General features: G+C 39.8%; 1 protein-coding gene across 1 annotated transcript in view; it reads right to left on the minus strand.

The window, feature by feature from the left end:
* Window positions 1-1,727: 1,727 nt before the first annotated feature.
* Window positions 1,728-13,841, minus strand: part of LOC126162779 (COX assembly mitochondrial protein homolog) — a 30,520-nt gene continuing 18,406 nt past the window's right edge. The window contains exons 2-3 of the mRNA XM_049919489.1: window positions 2,306-2,410; window positions 1,728-2,195 (exon numbers count right to left, since the gene is read on the minus strand). Of these exons, the coding sequence (XP_049775446.1) occupies window positions 1,984-2,195; window positions 2,306-2,410 (317 nt within the window). The 3' untranslated portion in view covers window positions 1,728-1,983. The remainder of the gene's footprint in view (window positions 2,196-2,305; window positions 2,411-13,841) is intronic.

The raw sequence follows: 13,841 nt of genomic DNA on the forward strand, positions 1-13,841 counted from the left end.
TCTAATTGTGCTGACAGCCAGTTTCAGATGTTTTACAACCATATTTGAAAGATACACATTTATTTATTGTTAACACTGTAGATAATTGCATAAGTAAATGCAGTTTTTACTCATTCAATTCCGTGAATGTACATTACCTATGTGACACTGCGCACCCAAGTAAGATGGATGTGAAACACTCATAATATAGGGAAGAACATGAAGTGTTTTTCAAAATCTTAACAGTGACCAGTTACAGTAAATCCTCTCATCAATAATATATGTTACAGTCAAACTGCTCAACAAACCATTACAGAGGAAAACATGTACATTTATGGGGGTTGCATGAGTCATAAAATGTGCATGTTGCTTTGTGTCTTCTTTGAAACATACAAGTATATAATTTCATGTGTTGAACCCTGTTGTTGTTTTTTGAGCCATCAGTCTTCTGACTAGTTTGATGCCCCCCCCCCCCACACACACACACACACAAATTCCTCTCCCGTGTCAACCTTTTCATCTCAAGATGCCACCTATGTCCTCAATTATTTGCTGGATGTATTCCAATCTTTGTCTTCCTACTCAGTTTTTATCCTCTATAGCTCCCTCTAGTACCATGAAAATTATTCCCCGATGTCTCACCACCAGATATCCTATCATCCTGTGACTTTTTCTTATCAGTGTCTTATATATAATCCTTTCCTCTCCGTTTCTGCAGAGAATCTCCTCCATTTCTTACCTTATCAATCCACCTAATTTTAAACATTCTTCTATAGCATCGCATCTCAAAGGTTTCGGTTCTCTTCTGTTCCAGTTTTCCCACAGTCCACGTCTCACTACCATACAATGCTGTGCTTCAAACATAATCTCGCAGAAATTTCTTCCTCAAATTAAGACCTATGTTTGATATTAGCAGACTTCTCTTGCCCTAGAGTACTCTTTTTGCCAGTGCTAGTCTGCTTTTTATGTCCTCCTTGCTCATCCATGTAGGCTATTTTGCTGCCTAGGAAGCAGAATTCCTTAACTTCACCTACTTTGTGACAATAATCCTGATGTTAAGTTCCTTGCTGTTCTCATTTCAGCTACTTCTCATTACTTTCATCTTTCTTTGATTCACTCTTAGTCCATATCCTGTACTCATGAGACTGTTCACATGCCATGCAGCAGATCATGTAATTCTTCTTCATTTTCACGCAGGATATCAATGTCATCAGCAAATCTTGTCATTGATATCCTTTCACCTGAATTTTAATCCCACTCTTGAACCTTTCTTTCACTTCCCTCATTGCTTCTTTGAGGTATAGATTGAACAGTAGGTGTGAAAGACTACAACATCCCTGCCTTACACCGTTTTTAATCTGAGCACTGTGTTCTTAGTCTCCCACTCTCATTGTTTCCTCTTGGTTCTTGTACATATTATATATTACCCGTCTCTCCCTATAGCTTACCTCTTATTTTTCTCAGAATTTTGAACATCTTGCACCCTGTATTCTAAGTATAATGTCTGGTGACATAAATGTAGAATTTATCTGATAAATATGTGATGAAGGGTTAGACATAAATGGGCTCTAATCACCTCACTTGACAGGTTGTGTGCCTGCGTCAGCTGGATAACACAATGCCTTCTCCACCGATTACCTTCTTCTTTAAATAAGTGAAAATGAGTATTCCTCACAAGGCACTAACACCATACAGTTGAATTTCACATATTGTGTAATGGCACAAAGAACTAAATAATTTAAAAGTAATATGAAAAAAAGAAATATTTTTTATTAGTCTTTTTCTGATAACATTATTCTTCCTCGCAAAGTTTAATACTTTCACACTACTATGAAAGAATGAGATCCAAAATTCTCATCTTGTCTCCAGCTGTTGTTCATGATTTTGCACTTCATCAGCTTGTACATCTCTCCCTCCATATCATTACATCAAAGAAATTTTGGAATTTATTAATATATACTAGGGCAGTCACAATTGATTTGTTAACCGTATCATAGGAAATCACTACACTGAATGCTGTTCCACTTGTTTTCTGTATTTTGGGCTAATGCCTGTCCTTCGAAATTCACTTCTCTCTGACAAATATTCCTCCTGGCATTCTCTTTTGAAATCTTCATCTTGATACCACCTCGTCAGACAGTCCCTCAGGGCATCATTCTCCTTGCGACACTTGATGACCATTGATAAGCTGGACTCCTTGCAACATTTGTTGAAGTCTACAAGAAAATAACTGGGATGAATAATCAAGCATTAAAAATCTTTATTTTAAGAAATGAACAGTAGTAGTAGTAGTAGTAATAATAATAATAATAATAATAATAAATACCTTCAACCTCTTTTGCACACTTGTCAGTCTTGGCCTTCTCTCTCATTTTTTTTGGTATGAGTACCTCTACCTCCACTTTTCTCAATGACTTGTCATTGGGGTCACCTAAAATTTTGTGAAAAAAATTAATAAATGAATTCATAAGCACCTGAGATAAACAGTTCAATTAAGAATCAACAAATTATACATCACAGTTCATGGGGCTCTGGTCGCAATGTTGGAAAGTATTAATATTATTCATCTACAGAACATTTTAATATGGTAAGCGATTTGTCAGCTTAATAAAACCAAAAACTTAACAAAGATATGCAAACAAACGAATATGCACAAATGTGTTTAAGGAGGAGCATTGTAGCATTGTTGAAAGAACCACCTCAGCATGTGCGTGAAGACATCTAGGAAAATTACAGAAAACCTAAACTAAGATGGCCAGACACAGCATGACCTTCCATCCTTCGGAATCTGAGACCAGTGTCTTAACAAATGTACCAAAAGACATGAGAAGTTCAAAAATATACGAGACACTTTGTCACTGAACCACTTGGCAGTATAATCACACACTCAACTCTTTAGCAACCTTACTGGCAGTGTACAAATGGTGGACGATAAAACAGTGAATTCATGTGGACTTATTACATCTATTGAGAGTTGTTTTTGATGTGTCATCTAGTATCAATACATACTCTCTGTGTAGATAACATAATGTTACATCTTAATAAATTTTAAAATGCAGGTTAAGCCTAGGAGCCTTCCAAGTAGGAAACTTAGTCACAGAATAAACTGAAAATAATACAGGACATAGTGAGGACAGTGTAAGAAAAGCAATACAAGTATTCACTTATCAGTTCATGAAAAGCAGGGAATGTTGCTGTCATGAGACTGAGGGTAGACAGAAAATTAACTCTTGTGAAGGCACATGTACATAACAGGAAATTAACTTTTGTGGAGACACTTATACATCATCTTGTGTGTGTGTGTGTGTGTGTGTGTGTGTGTGTGTGTGTGTGTGTGTAGAGGGGAGGGGGGGCAGGGGGTACATTGTAGAGGACACGAAGGCTTAACTATAGTAATGAAAACAAGATAAACTAGTGTGGAGAGCAATTTCAGACCAATCGAGCCAGTCCCTGCACACAACAACAACAACAACAACCTTCAATTGCAATTAGGAAATCTCAAGTTCCCACTGTCATTCCGATAAACTCAATCCAGGAAACTTAGTGGTCTTGGTTTGCACTCTGGTGCTGTGTTTTCCTCCTGTCGCTCTGTCCAGCGCAGTCATGTGGTGCCAGGGTGCAACATTACAACAGAATGCCTGAAACGCTGAGAGGCATCCAGAACAGGCAAAAAGAGAGACTCCTTCTACATACAGGGTGTATCAAAATGGATGGCGAAAACTTACACGGCTGAAAGTATATGATAATAGAGGCACAAATGCCCAGTAAACATATGCTCTAAAATGCACACCTTAAAGTTAAGAGCACTTGTTCGTTAGAAGGGTTGTGTTATAAAGTACTGAAGATGAACAGGTGCTCGTAGCTGTTAAGGTATGCATTTTAGAGCACATGTTTACTGGACATACCACCACCATACTACCACTTCCCAAAATAAGGAAAGCAAAGAGCTTGCAGTAGAAGAGATTTGTTTCACAATACTGAAAATCAAGAATCTCACATAGCTCTTAAGTATGCATGTTTACTTGACATTTGTGCTTCTATTATCATGTACTTTGAGATGTGTAAGTCTGCGCCATTCTTTCTGCTACACCCTGCATAGGCACCAGTTTATACCTACATCTATTCTCCGCACATCGCCTTATGGTTTGAATGGCTGGTACTTTTCTGTATCACCATCACTTCCCACATTTATCTGTTCAATTCATGAATGATGGATGGGAAGAAAAATTGTTGGTAAGCATCAATTTGAGCTCAAATCTATCTAATTTTATCTTCATGGTTCTTATGCAAGATACATGATGGAGGAAGCAATATACTGATCATCTCTTCTAAGAACATATTCTCTCAAAATTTTAACAATAAACCTCTCTGCGATCCACAATGCCGATCTGTAGTGTCTGCCACTAGAGGTAGACGATCATGTCTGTGATATTTTCACAATTATTAAACATAACTGGATGAAACGTGCTAACCTTCTTTGGATCTTCACTATTTCACCTAACAATCCAATCTGGTAAGGGCTCTAGACTGGCAAGCTGAAAAGTATCATCAAACAAGGGTTTTGTAAGCTAGTTCCTTTGCCGGTTGACCAAGCTTCATCTCTACCCAGGTAGTTGTCTGCATGTGGGGTGCACACAAGGTTCTTCCTTTTTTTTTTTTTTTTTTTTTAAATATATAGATTAGGCGATCACCATCTAGTCTAGATAATGACAGCTGTAGGAGACCTAGAAGTATTAGTATAATATCCAAAGGAAAGCCCCCGCCCCCGCGTGAGAGTAAGAAGTCCTAGTTGTAAATTGCCAACACATTCGCAACAAAGTGTCTGAGGTTGAAGTGCTCCTGAAAAGCAATGAAGCCCACACCACACACCAGCAAGCTGGTTAAAATGCGATGTTCATGGCTGTGAAATTTTTGGTGAAAATTTAAGTGTATATCAAAAGGATAGGCTAGTGGAAAATTGTGTATTTGTCACAACAGGCAATATACTAAATCCACTGAGACAGAAACTGAAACTGCATGAGAGATTGGTTTGAGTGTCAGGAGTGGGCATAAAATTTTAATTGAGTCCTTCGATCGACCACCAGACTCACCTCCAGATGTAATCAAAAACATTAGAGAAAAACCACAGTTTACTTTATGTAAGTTTCCCAATTATACAGCAACCATCCAACAAACAACTGGGAAAATTTGTCTTGTTACTGGTGGGCATGATAAGACATCCTGTGAAACATTACTAAATGCCTTCTCCGAAAGCTACTAAGAGCAGATGGTTTGGAACTCCGTTGGTGATGGAAATGTTTTAGATCTAATGGTAACAACAAGACCTGACCTCTTTGAGCATGTCCACATTGAAACAGGTATCAGTGACTGTAAGGCAGTTTAGCAAGAATGATTACCCAAGTACAAAGGATGCCTATATTAGTAGAAAGATGTAGATGTTCAGTAAACTAGATATATAAAAACCAGTAGGGTCAGATCTCAATGAGGAAATTGAAAGTTTCAGCACAGTACAGGAGCATGTAGACTATGACTCAAATTTAAAAGAGTAGTTGACCATGCACTGCATAATTATGTACCTAGCAGAACAGTTCATGATTGAAGGGACCCTCCATGGTATACAGTCACTGTAAAGAAACTTTTAAAGAAGCACAGATTGCTGCATAATAGGTGTACAACTAGCATAGGACTACAGATAGAGAGATGCCACATGAAACACATTTGGCTGTCAAGGGAGCAATGTATGAAACTTTCAATGACTACCACAGCAAAAAATTGTCAAATGGTCTTTTGAAAAACCCAAAGAAATTCTGGTCATATGTAAAGGCTGTTAGTGGCAGCAAAGTCGCTTCATTATGTGTGTGGAAGCACCATGATGAGAAGGTCTGATGATAGGTGTCACCTAAGAATTCATGTGCGTGGAAGTGCTGATCCAAGTGTTCAGCTAGCTTGTCGCAAGTGGGAAACTGTGGCAGTGCTGCCTGAAGTCCAGTGAGTCTGGTGGTGCATTACAGTAGGCAGTTGGGTAAGTCTGGTGGTGCATCACAATAGGTGGTTGGGTAAGTCTGGTGGTGCATCACAGTAGGTGGTTGGGTAAGTCTGGTGATGCAGCAATGCCAGGGAGCTTCTTCATGGTGAGTTTTTGTGTTTGTTGCATGGATTGCAATGATAATAGCACTTGGCTTTTCATGTCTGTGGTCATACTGAAATGATAATTACACATTGTCATATCAGGTATATCAGAAAATGTCTGAGGAGCATCACCTAGCTTGCCACTAATGATAGCCAATACTTAAGACTGAGACATAGAGCACAAAAAATAACAAGTTCCCAACTAGATAAAAACATTATACATTTCATTAGGAATAGCATAAATGAAGACACTGCAATAAACATGTGCCACCAAATCAGTAATTTAAAATACGAAAGTAACTTCTGAATGTAGTATGCACTGCTACTGTCTGACCATTTGTTAAATGTAGACACTTCTTAATTAGATGTCCGCTATGAAGCACAATCACTGCGAGTTCTAGTCTAATGTCTATGCGCAGGCATGCCACAAGTTGGACTGCTATCTGACATTCACTAGAATAAAGGCTATGACACTTTGATACGAAGTCCAATGACGAAGTCCACAGAGGCCAATGCTTAATGAGACAAAGGCTCTTAGTAAACTTATTGACTGCCCTGGAGGATGGTGCAGCTCAAGTGGTCCTGGATTGGCGACTTAACTGCATCTTGGTTTGACTGCTAAGTGCGACATGTTTGGTGGCTGGGATCAAACTGTCTGGTTGTAGTTGAATGTCAGTGTCAATTCTGCAGTTGCATAGGAATACAGCACAGCACATGACCTGGCAGATGCAAGTAGTGCTGTGATTGTTGTGCCTCCTACTTGTGATGAAAATGCTGCCTGTTGGTGACACAGGCACTCCTGGTTGCAGCAGTGGCTGCCATAGTTTCTTATGACAACAGTCTGTTGCTGCTATTGTCGTCCAGACTGATGTGTTTGGTTTGCAATGACAGAGCACTGGAGGCCCATGTTGTTGCTATAGCCATTCCGACTGTTGGGTGTGTTCATTTTATGAGTCAGACTATAATGTAGATACATACCTCAAGTTTTGTTTCCACAGTTTTGAAAATCATATCAGGAATGTGATACTCCATGTTGCCCATACCCTGAATAATGCAATTTCTGATCCTTATCAGCGTAGCAGTAGTTTTGGCAATTTCTGCCTGTATTTTGGCCTTAAAACGCAAGAGGCCAAATCAGGGGAGCAGGCTGGCCACTCCAAACTCTCCTTATTGCGGTGAGCCACTCTCGAAAGTATTCCCTCAAAGCAGCCATTGATGCCCTTGAAATGTGAGCCATTGTTCCGTCCTGTTAGAACCAAATGTCCCCCAAGTCCATTTCATCAAGTCATGGAGAAACAAGTTTCTCCAACATGTTCACATACCGGTGTGAATTGATGGTCACTGTGACCCCATCTTCTTCAAAAACATGAGGGGCCAACAATTCCAGCTGAGGAGATTGCACACCATAGTGTGGCTTTAGATAAATGCAGAGGCCTTGGATGCCATTTTCAGGGACTGGTGCCAGCTCAGCAGCGCATGTTCATTTGTTGACGTATGCAGTCAAATGGAAATAGGCTTCATCATTGAAGAAACAATTATATCCTCAGAAATATTTTTGAAATGAGCTTCAAGTATCTTCCTGCACGAACTGAAGCTGCTTTTGGAGAGTACCTGCACAATTTCAAATTTGTATGGGTGGTAACGAAGGTCATCGTGAAGAATTCGACTGACTGAAAGGTCAGAAAGACCAAAGGCACATGCATGTCTGCATGCAGAATGCTGTGAGGGTTGCACGGCTGAAGTTCAATGTTCTCATGGGATTTGATAGACCGAGGGACTCCAGTTCTTCGGCTCATCATACTCGTAATTTGTCCAACTGTAGTGAGCCTTGTAACAATTGATTTCTGGTATGGGACACGGCACAGTGGGGCTATATTGAAAGTGCACTGGGTTGCAATGACAGAGCATCTGTTTGAAAAGTAGGCTTTGACAGCAAACACATGCTCCACACGGTTCTAAAGCATGATGGTGACTAACCTGGAATACAACAATGCTTTAGAGCTGTTGAGTGAAACCATTCCCACCCTTCTGCAACCATCCCATTCGGAATGGTGCGCATGTCGATCAAGGAAGTTATATTGTTGTAACTGGGCATGGGAGGTGCCACCTACCCTATGTGATTTTTAAAAGTGTGTAAAACAAAACTTTAGATATGTACTTACATTATTAAAAAATAAATTAAAAAATCTAATTCATAAAATGGGTTTTATTGTGTTTTGAAATAAGGAAGTTACATTGTTGTACCCTGTATATAAATGACATAGCAGACAACATTGGAAGTTCCATGAGACTTTTCATGGATGTCGCTGTTGTATACAGAGAAGTCGCAACACTGGAAAATTGTAGCGGATTGACATTTAGTGCAGGGAGTGGCAACTGACCCTCAACAAACAAATGTAACATATTGCCTGTACAAAGACAGAAAGACCCGTTGTGGTACAATTACACAATTGCAGAACAACTGCTAGAAGCAGTTACTTCCATAAAATATCCAGGAATATGCGTAAGAGGTGATTTCAAGACTACGTAAAACTAATCACAGGAAAGGCTGATGCCAGACTGAGAGATTCACTGGAAGAATCTTCAGGAAATATAGTCCATCAACAAAGGAGGTAGCTTACAAAATCCTCATTTGACAAATACTTCAGTATTGCTAGTCAGTGTAGAATCCACACCAGATAGGATTGATAGAGGAAATAGAGAAGCTCCAAAGAACAGCAACATGTCTCATTACAGGTTTATTTGGTAAGCACAAAATTTCACAGAGATACCAACTACAGTAGCAGATGCTGCAAGAGGGGCATTCTGCGTCAAACTGTGGTTAACTGTTAAAAGTTCCAAGAGTGTACGTTCCTAGGAGAGTCAACAAATATAATGCTTTCTCCTACATATATCTCACAGAAAGACCAATTCAAACCTGCAGTGAGTCTTACCTGCAATTGTTCTTCCTGCAAACTATTCATGACTGGAACAAGAAAGAAGGGAAATGGCAGTGGTACACAAGGTGTCCACCACACAGTGCACAGTGGCTTGCAGAGTGCAGCTGTAGAAGCAGATGTAATGGTCCTGTAACACTCCCTTGGTTTATGCCCAGAGTTTTTTTACATCGCAAGATTTCTCTCCATTAAGAATAACATGCTGTTTTATTTCCTAGTAAGTCTTTAAATCCAGTCACAAAGTTGATCTGATATTCCATACAGATGTATTTTATTTATTAGGTGTCAACGCACAACTTATCAGATGCCTTCTGGAAGTTAAGAAACACACCATTGACACAGGTGCCAGTATGTAATGCCCTTTGAGTCTCATACACAAACAAAATGATTGTTGTTTGCAAAATCCATGTTGATTCCTACAGATAAGATTCACCAGAAATGTAATAACATATGAGTTCAAAAGTGTTCCAAAAGTCTACAGCAGACTCATATCAGCAATACAGGACATACATAAAGTTCAGAAACACTTTCAATTATTTATTGCACAAGAACTAAACATTGTAAAGATGTTATACATATTGCATTTTGAAGAGAAACTCAGAATTTTTTTTTTTACAAACATTCAATTTGTGAAACATGCGTGACCCAGCAGATGTCAATAAAGTAATCGAATTCTTGCCAAACCCGTCACAGCATGGCGTTGTCAACTGTAGCAGTCGCTTTCCGTATTCTCTCCTGGAGCTCTGCTACATCATGTGATAGAGGCGGTACACACACCAGGTCTTTAATGTGTCCCCACAGAAAAAAAGTCACACGGAGTGAGATCTAGTGACCGGGGAGGCCATTTCATGAAACAGCTGTCCCTTTCTGTAGCACGGTCGATCCATCGATGCGGCAGCACCGTGTTCAGGTATCCATGAACTTCACGATGAAAATGAGGTGGAGCCCCATGCTGCTGAAAGATGAACGGAGAGTCTGACTGCATTTGAGGCATCAGCTATTGCTGCAACATGTCCAATTAGGAATATCTCAGTGAAGAAGAATGGCCTGTACAGTTTACGATGTGACAAGGCACAAAAAGAATTCACCTTTGGGGAATCACAATTCCTGAACGCCAGATTCGACAATTATGCCAGTTCATTTTCCCATTAGGGGGAAAAGTGGCTTCACCACTAAAAATTAAGTGATCAACAATGCCATCCCCATCCTCATTCAATTATTGCAACTGCAAACAAAACTCAAAATGCTTCACAGGGTGCACGACGCACCGATTTCTTTGAACTCCTTATGAATGTCTCTCGTACGCACTCCACATTCACTTCACTCACACTGGGACATCCACTTCTCTTTGCTGGGCACAAGCAACCCATCATAACGAATTTGTTGTGCAGTGGTAAATGGCCTTGCCTGTTGGTGGCTTCTTACCATAGTTGGTTCTAAACATCCGCTGAACAGCTGTAGCACACTTGTTTTTGTTGAACTCCAACACACAGAAAGCTCACTCCGCACCTGAACTCGCCGTGTTTGCGACTAACGCTGACAAGGGAACCTCCCCATCGCACCCCCCTCAGATTTAGTTATAAGTTGGCACAGTGGATAGGCCTTGAGAAACTGAACACAGATCAATCGAGAAAACAGGAAGAAGTTGTGTGGAACAATTAAAAAAAAAGCAAAATATACTAACTGAGTAGTCCATGCTTAAGATAGGCAACATTAAGGACACCGCCATCTCAGTAGCGCTGTGGTCCTGTAGTTAGTGTGAGCAGCTATGGAACGAGAGGTCCTTGGTTCAAGTCTTCCCTCAAGTGAAAATTTTAATTTTTTATTTTCAGACAATTATCAAAGTTCAGGCACACACACACGATCAACTTCGCTCTCCAAAGTTCCAGGACATGTTCAGATTTGCTTGGACATATGCAGGATTTGACGGTGTACACACGGAAAAATTTGAAAACGTTAAAAACATATGTTTTGACAGAGCACAGGGAAAACTGTGCGACTGTGAAACTGTTGCATTCATTTGTTGCAGTTTATGAGACAAACTCTTGTGATTTCATCAATTTTTTGGGAGTGATTATCACATCCACAAGAAAACCTAAATCGGTCAAGGTAGAAGAATCTTTTTACCCATTCGCCAAGTTTACAAGTTAGGTGGGTCGACAACATATTCCTGTCATATGTCGTATAGAATATATCAGACGTGTTTTCCAGTGGAGGAATCGGTTGACCTATGACCTTGCGATCAAATGTTTTCGGTTCCCATTGGAGAAGCACATACGGTACTTTTGTCTACTAATCGCACGGTTTTGCGGTGCGGTCGCAAAACATAGACACTAAACTTATTACAGTGAACAGGGACGTCAATGAACGAACGGACAGATCATAACTTTGCGAAAATAAAAAATTAAAACTTTCACTGGAGGGAAGACTTGAACCACGGACCTCTCGTTCCACAGCTGCTAACGCTAACCACGAGACCACGGCGCTCCTGAACTTATATCATCCTTCATGTTGGATATCTTTGATATGGACTACTCAGTTTGCATATTTTACTTATTTTTTTCAAAGTTCCACACAACTTCTTCCTGTTTTCTCGATTGATCTGTGTTCAGTTTTTCAAGGCCTATCCACTGTGCCAACTTATAACTAAATCTGAGGGGGGTGCGATGGGGAGGTTCCCTTGTGAGTATCAGCAAATTACCAAACTACACTGTGGCCGTATACATGAAAAAAACTTTCAGGGTTTCTCTCCAAAATTACTTATGTATGATATCCGTACAATGTTTGGTTCTTGTGCAATAAATAATTAAAAGTATTCCTGGACTTTATGTACACCCTGTGTAGGCTTGTAGTTAGGTGTGTCTATTCAGTGTTACACTGCTGCTAGAAGAGGAGCAAGTTCTTTTATATACTCTTAAGTGAAATCTTATGGGTATGCCATGAAATCCAATCATCTTTCCTCTGCTCCATGGTTTTCACAGATTTTCTATCTTGCAGTCGCCTATTTTGGTATCTGTCATTTTTATGTTTGTGGAATGATTGTGGAGAAGAGGGATCTTTGAAGGCTAAGATAGTAAACCCTGAAAGAAAATCCTCACCTGTGTTAGACCTAGCAAGTCAGCAGATGAGCAAATACATACTACTTTCAAACCTAAGACAAGCCTTGGGTGGAAGCATGAATGAAACACAAGATAATGACAGATTTTCTAGTACTGCTCAAAGTAACAACAGGCAAATACCTGATGCTCATCAAAGATACCGGAAGACACAAAACCCTCCCCAAAATGAATGGCTGAAAACTGGTTCACTCAATATCCTCACTCCCAGCAACAAATGTGAAGAATGGGTAGATCTTATGGACAGTCATAAGCTTAGGATATTGGAGTTGGGAGAGACAAAGTCTTCCATAAAGATATAGACATACAGACAGACATCAAATGTATGTGTGACAGGATCATTCAGATGAGACTAAGGGCTGGTAATACACAGCATCCTGTTCTGCAAATATATGCACCACAGTCAGGATGCAGCATGAGGAGAAAGAGCGTTTCCTTAATGAACTTTAAGAACAAATAACAGAGGAGAACACCATCAATATGGGCAATCTGAATGCTCAAATTGGTAAATAAAGACTAGGATGTGAAAGCATCATCAGTCCTCACGGTTATGGGAACAGAAACCTGGAAGGAGAGAACCTAATTTATTTCTGTATGTGAAACAACTTAAGCATGTAAGACACGTGGTATCAGAAGACGGACAGTCATAAAATAACAAGATACACTTGGTGTGGCAAGCTCAAGACTACGATAGACTTCATCATCACTGATAGAAAAGCTGGTCAATATGTTACAGATGTTAAAGTCATACCCAATGAGTGCCTAGATGGTGACCACTGGCTATTAATTGCTAACCTAAAAGTCCCAAAATTTAAACAAAAGAGAATGCCAAAGATTATTGAAGGCCATGGAAAAGAAAAGAAACTACGGAGTGTGAATAACTACTAAATTACCCAAAACTGAGAAAGGGGGAGTAGAAGAAACCCTTGTTACAAAAGCCACGGACATCTGCGGAAAAACGGATGCCACAACAAAAGAGAAGGAAACACCCTGATGGAATGATCGGGTGAAGACAGCAGTAAAAGGGGAGAAAACAGATAAGAACATACTGAAAAGAAAATTACACCATGAAAAACAGAAAATACATGTTAGGTGAAATGAATTAGCAATTGAACACCTAGCACAGGAATACAGAGCAAGACACTAGCCGTAAAATGGCTGATCCAGGAAGAAAAGGAAAAGTGCTGGGAGCACTTTATTACAAGGATAGAGGAAGACTGTCAGGGAAGTAGGAAATTACTATACAAAGACTTAAGAGTATGCAAAATGAACTTGTAAATATCCTTGCACTGTAAACAGATGAAGGTAACTTAACACAGACAGAGGAAGGGACTAGGGATGAAATGAAAAAGTACACCAACATGCTGCTAAATGCAGATGGGGACAGCACAACCATCAACGACTGTAGAGTAATTAATGAAGTCCAAATCAACAGACATCCATTAACATGGCGAGAGTTAGAAACAACACTGAAGAGCATGTGGAATGGAAAATCGGGAGGCTTTGATGGTCCCAGCTCAGACATGATGAAAGCAGTTGGAATATCTGGCTTAAACTGGCTGTATACAGTTTTATCCGTGATTTGGGAAGAAAGCAAAATCACAGAAGATTGGAGTAAAGGAGTCATCATCCCTCTGGTCAAAAAGGACAATCGGCAAAAATGTGGAAATTGTAGAGGCAT

This window comes from Schistocerca cancellata, chromosome 2, assembly GCF_023864275.1.
Source record: "Schistocerca cancellata isolate TAMUIC-IGC-003103 chromosome 2, iqSchCanc2.1, whole genome shotgun sequence".
NCBI lineage: Eukaryota > Metazoa > Arthropoda > Insecta > Orthoptera > Acrididae > Schistocerca > Schistocerca cancellata.